The sequence below is a fragment of the Pseudophryne corroboree genome, chromosome 6 (assembly GCF_028390025.1).
Source record: "Pseudophryne corroboree isolate aPseCor3 chromosome 6, aPseCor3.hap2, whole genome shotgun sequence".
Lineage (NCBI taxonomy): Eukaryota > Metazoa > Chordata > Amphibia > Anura > Myobatrachidae > Pseudophryne > Pseudophryne corroboree.
In genome coordinates, this window is record NC_086449.1 from 598,687,093 (window position 1) to 598,701,413 (window position 14,321).

The 14,321-nt window shown below is 47.7% G+C and overlaps 1 protein-coding gene across 2 annotated transcripts in view; it reads left to right on the plus strand.

Moving 5' to 3' along the window:
* FBXO38 (F-box protein 38) overlaps window positions 1-14,321 on the plus strand; it is a 178,448-nt gene that overhangs the window by 79,679 nt on the left and 84,448 nt on the right. For both annotated transcript variants that reach the window (XM_063928016.1, XM_063928017.1), the window contains exon 10: window positions 4,271-4,441. In XM_063928016.1, the coding sequence (XP_063784086.1) occupies window positions 4,271-4,441 (171 nt within the window). The remainder of the gene's footprint in view (window positions 1-4,270; window positions 4,442-14,321) is intronic.

Here is a 14,321-nt window from a genome sequence, read left to right on the forward strand (position 1 = left end):
GTGTTGGTTTAGAGGTTCAAGATGGAATCTCTTCAGTATTTGCAGGCCTAGAGTTTCTGGTGTCTTTGGACATCAAGAATGCATACTTGCGCAAATGGTTGTTCCCTCCTGCGCAGATTACCCACTCAGATACAGTCTGACAATGCCATGGCTATGGCATACAAGAACACGCAGGGGAGAACTCGCAGTTGCATGGCCATGTGAAAAGTAAGTCGCCTTCTGCTCTGGCGGAATAATATGCCATGGCAATATCTGCTATGTTCATTCCCGGCTTGGACAATTGGGAAGTGGACTATCTCAGTCATCAGGACCTCCATCTCGGAGAATGGGTTCTTCAACTGGTCCTTCGTTGGGGCATGCACCAGATAAACCTCATGGCTTTTGGGTTTAAACAGCAAGTTCCCTGTTACTGCTTCCAGACTCGTGATCTGGCTGCAGTTGCGGTGGACGTCTTCATGGCTCCTTGGTGGTTCCAGTTCGCTTATCTTTTCCCACCATTTCCTCTTCTGCCACGAGTACTCAAACGCAACAAGCACAATCCCGCCACTGGTATTCTGGTTATTCTGGATTGGCCTCGCAGGCCATGGTACTCTCAGATCGGATCTTCCTCAACAGGGTCCGCTCGTTTATCCCAACTTACAGCATCCTCTTTTTGACAGCATTGCTGTTGAGATGCAGAGGTATTCCACGGGCTGTTGTTTCCTACTAAGTCCTTCCGGTTTTCCAATCTATAACTGTTCTTGCAGGTGAGTTTGGATGCTGGTCCCAGGTTGGGCTCGTTGAAGGTTCAGGTCTCGACCTGGTCCATCTTTTTTCAACACCGGCTGATTTTAATCCCAGAATTGCAAACTTTCCTGCAGGGAGTCCTTCGTATTCAGCCTCCTTTTGTCCCGTCTTGGGATCTTAACCTAGGGGGTGAATCAGACCTGATCGCTGGTTTTCTCACTTTGCTGTCCTGCGTTCAGATAGTTGCAGCCTCCAGGGGGAGTGTAAATTCGCCATGCAAGTGTGCGATCCTATGTGTACTCCGAGCTGCTAAAATCCACTTTGTGCAGTCTCTGCGCAGCCCAGGACATGGTCCTACAGTGCGATCACAGCAGGCTGATAAGGGCCAGAGCTGACCTCAGACACCCTCCCAATAAATGGTCAGTTACCACCCACAAATGGATTCCTCCTGTCAATCACCTTGCGAACGCCCGTGCAAACAGATTTTTCGCACCATCCCGTCGCTGACTAGCGATGCCCTTTGTTGCTGCCCACCGCTCGTGCACATTGCGATGCATGCGCAGTGAGTACCTGATCGCCCGCTGTGCAAAAACGTACAGCAGCCATCAGGTCTGAATCACCCCCCTAGTCTTGACTTTTCTTCAATCAGCTGTTTTTGAGCCTCTTGAAATGTTGGCCTCAGCTAGGCGATTATCTGAGCTCGGAACCTTATACTGTAGATTGCCTTAGCATCTTTTACATGGGTGTAGTATGTGTTGCCGGCGGTCGGGCTCCCGGCGACCAGCATACCGGTGCCGGAATCCCGACCGCCGGCATACCAACAGCTGGGCGAGCGCAAAAGAGCCCCTTGTGGGCTCGCTGCGCTCGCCATGCTGCGGGCACGGTGCTATCTATTCTCCCTCCAGGGGGTCGTGGACCCCCAAGAGAGAGAAAAGTTGTCGGGATTCCGGCGCCGGTATGGTGGTCGTCGGGAGCCCGGCCACCGGCAACCTGTAGACCACCCCTTTGACACAATTGGGCTGAGCTGCGCACTAGTACAGCTTTCTTACTTCCTCTTTTCATCTCAACCAGCTTATCGTGGTGCTAGTTTTGTTGAAGGATTCTCTGATTTCTTGTTCCTTGGATGTCATTCGTGCTCTTCGCATGTACGTGGATCAGACTGATACGTTGCGCAAGTCAGATTCGTTATTTGTTCTTTATGATGCCGTGAAGTGTGGGTGACTTGAGTCTAACTTGAGTCTAAACAGACGTGTCCTGTTGGATCCAACGATTTGTCAGGTGCACTTGGCTACCTCCCAGCCTCAACCAGTTTCCATTTCAGCGCACTCTATGCACTCTGTCGGACCTTCTTGGGCAGCTGCCCGGGGCCTTCGGCAGGTTTCACTCTACTGTTTTGACACTTGTACTGTTTTTGCCTCTGATTCTGATTTTGACTGCTCTGTTTTGCAGGTTCCTCAGCGCTTTTTTTTTTTTACTGTGGGGGTAACTTTGAGACGTCCCCACTGTCATGGCTCCAGTGTCCCCTAGTGGATTATGAAGAAAATGGGATTTTGATATTTACTGATAAATTAAATTTCTCTGATTTCATAGGGGACACTGGACTGTGCTGTTTCCTGCCATGTGTGTATGGTACTTTTTGTGTTGTTGATTTGTTACATTCTCTTCCGTTGGGCTTTTGATGTATTCTTCATTTTTTTCTAGTACTGTTCACCTCCTTTTCTGGTTGTTATTGCCTCTCCGTCTCTACGCTCGCTCAGTTTCTATAACTGGGGCTGATGAGGCATAGAGGGGGAGGAGCCAGTCACACTTTAAAAAAGTGCCGGCTCCACTCAATAATCACCCGTCTGTACCCCACTGTCATAGCTCAAGTGTCCCCTATGGAATCGGAGAAATGGATTTATCGTTAGGTACCAAAATCCCGTTATTCTACTGTTTTCTACAGCATGTATATTATTGTGTTAAAATACATGCAACTCTTAATAACAAACCATAATTCATGAAGAAAACTCTTTTCACGCCTTTACTTGTCAAGAAAGCAGTTTTATATGCGTTTTAGTTTGAGGACGGTTTTGTGCATGCATGTCCATTCTGCGCCTCTCCAGCTGTTGTGAAACTGCACATCCCATCATGCCCTGCCACAGTTTTAGCATTCCTTAATAGCAAAATAGGGGCAGGGCATACTGGTACTTGTAGTTTCATAACAGCTGGAGAGCCACAGATTGGCCAGGCCTGGTTTGGTGAGTATTATTTGTTTATGATCATTTTTCTTTTCCACAGGATTTCTTTGTTAGACTAAACTTCTGCAAACCAAGGTACTCTCAGAACCGGAAATGATTAAAATTCAAAGATTATAGAGTTTAGATAAGGTTTTAAATAGATGAGGGAGCGAGCAGAGCTGCCTGCAAGAATTTTGGGTGCCCAGACAAATCCTGATACTTGGCCACCTCACTGTCTTGTCTTGATGCCTCTGTGCTATTATTCTCCCCCCATGGCTTCCCATTGCAGCATCACCCCCCCCCCCCCTCCACCCCACACATAAACACACTATCCCATAAAGGCAATAGATCCTTCAGTGGCATTTCCTTCTAACCCCCTATGTCCATAGATCTTCACAGTAGCATTAATCCCCAGTGCCCTTGTCCACAGGTCTCCATTTTAGCACTACCCCCTATCTCAGTGTCCATATGTCCCCATTATAGCAGCATCCCCCAACCCCATTCTACTCCAGTGGTAATAGATCTCCCCCAGTGGCATTTACCAGCTCCCTGTCCATGCAGAGTGCTACAGAGTGTGTTTCAGAGGTGACTGATTACCACTCCCCCTGCTGCAGTTGATCTTTGCTCTCACACTGATTGTTGGAATACTGCTTTACCCTTTCATATTTGGCACATGTTCTCTAGAATGCTGACCACACGGCGCAAAATGAACATCTTATGTCGGCTGTCACAGATTGATACATCACAGCACAGTAGTCGACCCAGAAGAAGAAATTTGTTTTGCACAGCGCAGAACTTATTTCTGTTTCTATTTACTCTTCCCAAGTCATGCTTTTTTCATAGCAGCAATGTGTTGCTGATCAACTGCAAGCTGTCAGCAGTATGAAGAAAGCATTGCATCGGCAGAAATTTAAGACCATTAAATCAATTGGAACACTGTAAATCAGATAATTTGTAAAGTATGACTAAAGGCTTATATGTGGCACTCCATCCTAAACATAATAAATCGATAGACCAAATTTATTTTTCAGAAACTGAGAGCTTGTCTGTGCACCAGCCGCTGGAGATTTATCAAGATTTGGAGAGAGAGAAAGTGGTGAGGTTGCCCAAAGTAACCAGTCAGATTTGAACTGTCATTTATCTTGCACAGTATTTGAAATGACACACGCTGATTGGTTGCTTTTGGCAACTCTTCCACTTTCTCTCTCCAAAGCTTGATATATCTTCCCTTCAATTTAATTTTTTTCCCTTATTGTAAGCTGAATGATGTATCTCTTTTTGCTAGGCTTTCGCTACAAACGTTAATGTTAATGCTTTTCCTTGCTCAGGTAAGATGACAAATGCAGATCTAATGAAGTATGGATTGGCAGATGTGGCTGAGAACCCTGGCATTATCACTGATATTGGAATGAAAGCTGTAAATGAGGTCTTTTCCTGCATCAAGTATTTGGTGATCTACAACTGCCCCCACCTTCATAATCCTAAGAATTGGATCACAGGTAATAATCACAAACTGTTCCACCTCTTTTCAGATGGTAACATTGAGCAGTGATTAGGAGCTTGTAGGTCACAATAGCAGTGTGGATATTTTCCAAGGATTTATAGGTAACGTGAAACTCATGTTGAAGATGTGCCACAAAGTTATATAAAACCTGTTATCCTGTAGTCTTAATAGTGATATACATAGTTTTTTTGTTTAATATGACCTAACATTGTATTCCTAATATGCTTATCATTAATTTCTGAATTACTGACTCTACACGTATATTTAGCGGTTATCACTACCACTGTCCCTGCACGCTATGGTTAGTACAAAGAAGGGCAGTTTCAGTATGGAATGTTAATAATCATAGGCCCCATAGTCTCAAGTGCTGCTGTTCAATTTGCTATTGATATAACCCATTTTTAATTATGTGGTCTCATCATAAAAAATCTGCATTAAGTCACATAACTCAGGATTTAGTTATGTGACCGGCGGTCAGGAGACCACTGGTCACAATACTGGCACCTACATCCCGAACCCTCACTATCCTGACGGTCGGCGTGCCGACCAACAGGGACTATTGCCACTCGTGGGTGTCCACGACACCCATAGAGCGGGAATAGAACCTGTGGCGAGCCACCGAGCCCGCAAGGGGCTTCGTTGCGCTTGCCTCCCCTGCCGGCCATATAACAGCTGGGATCTCGACGCCGGTATTGTCCCGGTTACACATACCCAACCCTATAACTCTTGTATTTATTATTAATTTCAGCACTGACAAATTAGATGCTATTCAGTTTCATTTTAAATTTAATTGATATGTATACATTGGTTTTGTTTTATGTATTTTAGTAATTAAACAGTGACATGTATCAAAAAAAATTAACCATTTGTCATCAGATACAGCAGATGTGTCCTAAACACAAAAAATGCTGGGAACCACTGCATTCAACACCCACTGTTTATGTTCCCTGCTACTATGTAACTTTATGTAGCAATTATTTGGACAGATATATAATGTATATATTGTTACAGTGCCTTGCTAAAGTATTCACCCTCATTGGCTTTTTACCTATTTTGTTACATTACAACCTGTAATTTTTTTTTTTTTTTAATCTGAATTTTATTGATGGATATGCACAAAATTGTCTAAGTTGGTGAAGTGAAATGAGAAAAATGTATATAAAAAATAATTTTTATAAATTAAATTTTGAAAATTGGCATGTGCATAGTTATTCACCCCCCTTTGCTATGAAGCCCCTCAAAAGTTCTGGTGCGGGGGCGTGGCCTAGCGGGCCTACTGTGCAGAGGCAGTTTCAGGGAGCTCCTGCAGCTACATCCCTTCCCTTGCTCCCCAGGCACCCTGAGAGACTGGTACGGGCTCCTCGACCCCTGCACTGGTTACCTGGACCTTCACCGCTTCAGAGGGTGCCGCTTGTGGGACCGGGGAACCGCTACGTTAGGCATCCGATAGCTGCGGCCTAGTTTCCTGTGTGAAGCCGCGGCCTCGAGTACCTGGTCGCACCCGGAAACGGAGTGTGCGGCCGACGTGGAGGCCCGCGGACCTGGACCTTTTTCTATTAATGTGCGGGGTCCTCAGTGGAGACCCATCTTGATAATGCCTACAGCAGACAGGTCCTCAGAAAGTGCCCGAAAGGGAAAACACCCAGCAAACAGAGGTGGGTGTCTGCTTTTTACATCTGAGACCAGTCTGAATCGGCCCTTCCACTCCATCTTGTGTTTTATGGTAAAGACCTGTGACTGCAGCACCTGCACCTGCCCGGTCTGTGGGATCCCGAAGGTCGCTCAAAGGACTGTACAGTGTTTCAGTTGTCTGTGCTGGCACGTCCACTACAACTTTTGCCTCAACCCATCTGGCAATCGGTCCTATTGTGGAGGGATCTCCCACTCTGCCTCTTCTTTATTTATCATTTATTACCCTTTTTCACCACTCAATGTTGTGAGTATGAAGATTTGATGTTGTGACGTGATTATATGCGGTTGCCTCCATCACTCCGATATGTTTTAACTGCAGTCCTGATTCTTGCTCTATGGAACTGATACTGATTTAAGCCAAACCAGATATAATTAAGAACTGTCCTCAGTTCACTATCTTTAACATGCCTCATAAATGACCGAAAGACTCGGCAGAATGCCAAAACCACTACCAAACAAGTGAAAAACTCTTCTCAGTTGTCAGATCTCAGTACGCCATTTGACCCGGCTACTCCATCCAGTTCACAGCAACCAACCATGGGGGACGATGCCCCACTGACGGTGGGATCCATGAAACTCCCTTTAGCTTCCTTCAAAGCAGATATCTCCACGGACTTTAAATCTGCCCTGCAATCTTGTCAACAAGCAATAGAGGAGGTCGGAAACTGTGCTGACAACATCGAAAACAAAATGGAGGAAATGGTCAAATCTCACAGTGCTCTCATTACGCTGCATTTAGATCTACAAACAGAAGTAACATCCTTACAAAATAAGGTATGCGATTTGGAGGACAGGTCGTTGCGTAATAATATTAAAATTCGAGGTATTCCAGAATCAGTCACTACTTTGGAGCTCAAAGAATGTTACATACTTATTCATGAAGCTGATGCCGACAACCCATAATACTGACTTCCTCCTGGGTCGCATACATCGCATACCTAAAGCTCAGAACGCGCCATTGGGCGTTCCCAGAGATACATTGATGCGTCTCCATTATTTTCATGTGAAAGAAGCCATTCTCTGAGTTGCCAGACCTTCTGACTTTTCCACCCCTATCCTAGGAGATAGGTGTTTTGATGACTTGTCAGCAGCCACATTGGCCCTTTGCAGGTCTTTTTACCCAGTTACTAAAGCCCTTAGGAAAGCTGATATTCTCTACAGATGGGGCTTTCCCACGAAACTGGTGACCCGGAAAAATGGCTCCACTCATGTTGCCTCCACGCTGGAAGAAGGTTTAAAGTTTAGGTTTCTTGGAATTTGGAGGATATATCTTCTAAGGTTTCCGGAAAACCTACGCATCCTGCGAGAATGGGGTACAGCAAGCAAGTCTACTTGAGCCTTGTGTCTTCTTTATTGATTTGCTATGTTCACATTATGGTTCTTTACCTCAGGTATTTCTCTATAGTTTTGTAAGGTGTTTTACCCAGGCTCACTTGTTTTCCCCTAGATTCGATTGTACTGTATGTTATTTGCAAACTCTGGACGAGCAGGGGAATTGCTTGCTTACTTGCTTAATTGTTTCGAGTCCCTTGGGCCCTTCAGTTATTAGTGATGGGTTTTTAGTTTGAAGTGGGTTTCCTGTAAGGCAACTATGGGGGTCATTCCGAGTTGATCGTAGCTGTGCCAAATTTAGCACAGCTACGATCGTAAACTCAGACATGCGGGGGGACGTCCAGCACTGGGCTAGTCCGCCCCGCATGTCAGTGCCCCCCCCCCACACACACACACAAATACAAAAGCATCGCACAGCGGCGATGCCTTTGTATTTGAGGAGTAACGCCCTGCCAGCACAGCTCCTGCGGCTGGCCGGGAGTTGCTCGTCGTTCCCGCTGGCCGCAGCGGCCTGCCCCCTTCCCCCCACGGTCCGGCCACACGTGCGTTGGCCGGACTGCTCCCCCTAAACGGCGGCTTAATGCAGCCGTTCAGCCCCCTCCTGCCTAGCGATCATCTCGTTCTCAGAGGCGATCGCTAGGTAACGAAAGCTGCCATGCGCCGGCACACTGCGGCGCCGGCGCATGCGCAGTTCCGACCCGATTGCTGCGACAAACTATGTGTGCTTTAAGATTGCTACAGTGGTGTATCACCAGTCGTCTCTTGTTAGGTGAGTTTAAGCCTTTTACATTTAAAGACAATTTCTCTAACGTCCTAGTGGATGCTGGGGACTCCGTAAGGACCATGGGGAATAGACGGGCTCCGCAGGAGACAGGGCACTTTAAGAAAGAATTAGGAATACTGGTGTGCACTGGCTCCTCCCTCTCTGTCCCTCCTCCAGACCTCAGTGTGAATCTGTGCCCGGACGAGCTGGGTGCACCTTAGTGAGCTCTCCTGAGCTTGCTAAATAGAAAGTATTTTGTTAGGATTTTTTTTATTTTCAGAGAGATCTGCTGGCAACAGACTCTCTGCTACGTGGGACTGAGGGGAGAGAAGCAGCCCTGCTCACTGTGGATAGGTCATGCTTCTTAGGCTACTGGACACCATTAGCTCCAGAGGGATCGTACACAGGAACGCACCCTTGGTCGTCCGATCCCAGAGCCGCGCCGCCGTCCCCCTCGCAGAGCCAGAAGCCGGCGTGAGGAGCAAGAAGACTTCAAAAGCGGCGGCAGAAGACTCCAGTCTTCATATGAGGTAGCGCACAGCACTGCAGCTGTGCGCCATTGCTCCCACATTAAACCCACACACTCCGGTCACTGTAGGGTGCAGGGGGGGGGGGCGCCCTGGGCAGCAATTAGAGACCTCTTGGCAAAGTGGGCATATATACAGCTGGGCTCTGTATATATGCATGAGCCCCCGCCATTATTTTACACAAAATCGCGGGACAGAAGCCCGCCGCTGAGGGTGGCGGGGCTTCTTCCTCAGCACTCACCAGCGCCATTTTCTCTCCACAGCTCCGCTGAGAGGAAGCTCCCCAGGCTCTCCCCTGCAGATTCACGGTAGAAAGAGGGTAAAAAGAGAGGGGGGGCACATAAATTTAGCACAAAATCAGTATATACAGCAGCTACTGGGTAAACACTAAGTTACTGTGTAATTCCTGGGTCATATAGCGCTGGGGTTTGTGCTGGCATACTCTCTCTCTGTCTCTCCAAAAGGCCTTGTGGGGGTTCTGTCCTCAAATAGAGCATCCCCTGTGTGTGTGGTGTGTCGGTACGCTTGTGTCGGCATGTTTGACGAGGAAGGCTATGTGGAAGCAGAGCAGGTACAAATGAATGTGGGATCGCCGCCGACGCCCGATTAAATGGATATGTGGAAGGTTTTAAATGATAATGTTAATTCCTTGCATAAAATGTTGGATAAAGCTGAAGCCTTGGGACAGTCAGGGTCTCAACCCATGCCTGCTCCTACAGCGCCGAGGCCGTCAGGGTCTCAGAAGCGCCCACTATCCCAAATTGTTGACACAGATATCGACACGGATTCTGACTCCAGTGTCGATGGCGATGATGCAAAGTTGCAGCCTAAAATGGCTAAAGCCATACGCTACATGATTATAGCAATGAAGGATGTATTGCACATCTCAGAGGAAAACCCAGTCCCTGACAAGAGGGTTTATATGTTTGGGGGAAAAAAGGCATGAGGTGACCTTTCCCCCTTCACATGAGTTAAATGAGTTATGTGAAAAAGCTTGGGAATCTCCAGATAGAAAAATGCAGATTTCCAAATGGTTGCTTATGGCGTATCCTTTCCCGCCAACGGACAGGTTACGCTGGGAATCCTCCCCTAGGGTAGACAAAGCTTTGACACGCTTATCTAAGAAGGTAGCCCTGCCGTCACAGGATACGGCCACCCTAAAAGATCCTGCGGATAGAAAGCAGGAAGGTACCTTGAAGTCCATTTATACACATTCAGGTACCCTACTTAGGCCGGCAATTGCGGCGGCCTGGATGTGTAGTGCTGTAGCAGCATGGACAGATACTTTATCTGAGGAACTTGATACCTTGGACAAGGATACTATATTACTGACCCTGGGGCATATAAAAGACGCTGTCCTATATATGAGAGATGCCCAGAGAGACATTAGCCTACTGGGCTCTAGAATAAATGCAATGTCGATTTCTGCCAGAAGGGTCCTGTGGACTCGGCAATGGACGGGTGATGCCGACTCAAAAAGGCACATGGAGGTTTTACCTTACAAGGGTGAGGAATTGTTTGGGGACGGTCTCTCGGACCTAGTTTCCACAGCTACGGCTGGGAAGTCAAATTTTTTGCCATATATTCCCTCACAACCTAAGAAAGCACCATATTACCAAATGCAGACCTTTCGATCACAAAGAGGCAAGAGAGTCCGAGGTGCGTCTTTTCTTGCCAGAGGCAGGGGTAGAGGAAAGAAGCTGCACAATACAGCTAGTTCCCAGGAACAGAAGTCCTCCCTGGCTTCTACTAAATCCACCGCATGACGCTGGGGCTCCACAGGTGGAGCCAGGATCGGTGGGGGCGCGTCTCCGAAATTTCAGCCACCAGTGGGTTCGCTCACGGGTGGATCCCTGGGCTATACAGATTGTATCTCGGGGATACAAGCTGGAATTCGAAGTGATGCCCCCTTACCGTTACCTAAATTCGGCCCTGCCAGCTTCCCCCATAGAGAGGGAAATAGTGTTAGCGGCAATTCACAAAATATATCTCCAGCAGGTGGTGGTAAAGGTTCCCCTCCTTCAACAGGGAAGGGGTTACTATTCGACAATGTTTGTGGTACCGAAACCGGACGGTTCGGTCAGACCCATATTGAATTTAAAATCCCTGAACAGTTACCTGAAACGGTTCAAGTTCAAGATGGAATCGCTCAGAGCGGTCATTGCAAGCCTGGAAGAGGGGGATTTTATGGTGTCTCTGGACATAAAGGATGCTTACCTGCATGTCCCCATTTATCCACCTCATCAGGAGTACCTCAGATTTGTGGTACAGGACTGTCATTACCAATTCCAGACGTTGCCGTTTGGTCTGTCCACGGCACCGGGAATATTTACCAAGGTAATGGCAGCAATGATGGTGCTTCTGCGAAAGCAAGGAGTCACAATTATCCCATACTTGGACGATCTCCTCATAAAGGCGAGGTCCAGAGAGCAGTTGCTGATCAGCGTAGCACACTCTTGGGAAGTGTTGCAACAGCACGGCTGGATTCTGAATATTCCAAAGTCGCAGCTGATTCCTACGACGCGTCTGCCCTTCCTGGGCATGATTCTGGACATAGACCAGAAGAAGGTTTTTCTCCCGACGGAGAAGGCTCAGGAGCTCGTGACTCTGGTCAGAGACCTCTTAAAACCAAAACAGGTGTCGGTGCATCACTGCACGCGAGTCCTGGGAAAGATGGTGGCGTCATACGAGGCCATTCCCTTCGGCAGGTTCCATGCAAGGACCTTTCAGTGGGATCTGTTGGACAAGTGGTCCGGATCGCATCTTCAGATGCATCGGCTGATCACCCTATCCCCTAGGGCCAGGGTGTCTCTTCTGTGGTGGCTGCAGAGTGCTCACCTTCTCGAGGGTCGCAGGTTCGGCATTCAGGACTGGGTCCTGGTGACCAGGGATGCAAGCCTCCGAGGGTGGGGAGCAGTCACACAGGGAAGAAATTTCCAGGGTCTGTGGTCAAGTCAGGAGACTTGTCTGCACATCAATATCCTGGAACTAAGGGCCATATACAACGCCCTAAGTCAAGCGGAACCTCTGCTTCGCAACCATCAGGTGCTGATTCAGTCAGACAACATCACCGCAGTGGCTCATGTAAACCGCCAAGGCGGCACAAGGAGCAGGGTGGCGATGGCAGAAGCCACCAGAATTCTTCGCTGTGCGGAGAATCACGTAAAAGCACTGTCAGCAGTGTTCATTCCGGGAGTGGACAACTGGGAAGCAGACTTCCTCAGCAGGCACGACCTCCACCCGGGAGAGTGGGGACTTCATCAAGAAGTCTTCACACAGATTACAAGTCGATGGGAACTGCCACAGGTGGACATGATGGCATCCCGCCTCAACAAAAAGCTACAGATGTATTGCGCCAGGTCAAGAGACCCTCAGGCGATAGCTGTGGACGCACTAGTGACACCGTGGGTGTTCCAGTCGGTTTATGTGTTTCCTCCTCTTCCTCTCATACCCAAGGTGCTGAGAATCGTAAGAAAAAGAGGAGTGAGAAAAATACTCATTGTTCCGGATTGGCCAAGAAGGACTTGGTATCCGGAACTGCAAGAAATGCTCACAGAGGACCCATGGCCTCTGCCTCTCAGACAGGATCTGTTGCAACAGGGGCCCGTCTGTTCCAAGACTTACCGCGGCTGCGTTTGACGGCATGGCGGTTGAACGCCGGATCCTAGCAGAAAAAGGCATTCTGGATGAGGTTATTCCTACGCTAATAAAGGCTAGGAAGGACGTGACGGCTAAACATTATCACCGTATATGGCGAAAATATGTTGCTTGGTGTGAGGCCAGGAATGCCCCTACAGAGGAATTCCAGCTGGGCCGTTTCCTTCACTTCCTACAGTCGGGAGTGACTTTTGTCTTAAAATTGGGGTCCATTAAGGTCCAGATTTCAGCCCTATCCATTTTCTTTCAAAAGGAACTGGCTTCTCTTCCTGAAGTTCAGACGTTTGTAAAGGGAGTGCTGCATATTCAGCCCCCTTTTGTGCCACCAGTGGCACCTTGGGATCTTAACGTGGTGTTGAGTTTCCTGAAATCACACTGGTTTGAGCCACTGGAGTTAAAATATCTCACGTGGAAGGTGGTCATGCTATTGGCCTTAGCTTCGGCTAGGCGTGTGTCAGAATTGGCGGCTTTGTCACATAAAAGCCCCTATCTGGTTTTCCATATGGACAGGGCAGAATTACGGACTCGTCCGCAATTTCTGCCAAAAGTGGTGTCCTCTTTTCATTTGAACCAACCTATTGTGGTGCCTGCGGCTACTCGTGAATTGGAGGATTCCAAGTTACTAGATGTAGTCAGGGCTTTGAAGGTTTATGTAGCCAGAACGGCTGGAGTCAGGAAAACTGAGTCACTGTTTATCCTGTATGCATCCAACAAGCTGGGTGCTCCTGCTTCAAAGCAAACTATTGCTCGCTGGATCTGTAACACGATTCAGCAGGCTCATTCTGCGGCTGGATTGCCGCTTCCAAAATCAGTAAAAGCCCATTCCACAAGGAAGGTGGGCTCTTCTTGGGCGGCTGCCCGAGGGGTCACGGCATTACAGCTTTGCCGAGCAGCTACTTGGTCGGGTTCAAACACTTTTGCAAAGTTCTACAAGTTTGATACCCTGGCTGAGGAGGACCTTGTGTTTGCTCATTCGGTGCTGCAGAGTCATCCGCACTCTCCCGCCCGTTTGGGAGCTTTGGTATAATCCCCATGGTCCTTACGGAGTCCCCAGCATCCACTAGGACGTTAGAGAAAATAAGATTTTACTTACCGGTAAATCTATTTCTCGTAGTCCGTAGTGGATGCTGGGCGCTCGTCCCAAGTGCGGATTTCTTCTGCAATACTTGTATATAGTTATTGCTTACATAAGGGTTATGTTATGGTTGCATCAGGTTTATCTGGTGCTCTTGTTGTTCATACTGTTAACTGGGTAAGTTTATCACGAGTTATACGGTGTGATTGGTGTGGCTGGTATGAGTCTTACCCTGGATTCCAAAATCCTTTCCTTGTACTGTCAGCTCTTCCGGGCACAGTTTCCTTAACTGAGGTCTGGAGGAGGGACATAGAGGGAGGAGCCAGTGCACACCAGTATTCCTAGTTCTTTCTTAAAGTGCCCTGTCTCCTGCGGAGCCCGTCTATTCCCCATGGTCCTTACGGAGTCCCCAGCATCCACTACGGACTACGAGAAATAGATTTACCGGTAAGTAAAATCTTATTATTTTAACCATTGCAATTGCAATATAGGTTGATATATCACCAGATAGGCAAATGCCGTACCATAGACATATTGGTGTGTGCGACCAAAGAGGAAAAAAAAAACATATAAAAAAAATCTTACAGGAAACCCACTTTGAACAGTCTTCCCCTCCATTTTTAAATTCCCACTTCCCCCCTTGTTACCAATCTAACGGCCCTCATAAAAAAATCAGGGGTGGCCATTCTTCTTTCCAATTCCTGCAATTTTATACTTGAACGACAGGTGACAGATCAGGAGGGACGCTTCCTTATCCTTGTAGGGAAACTGGAAGATAGGCAAGTAATTCTAGTAGTATTATATGCCCCCAACACTAAACAAATCCCTT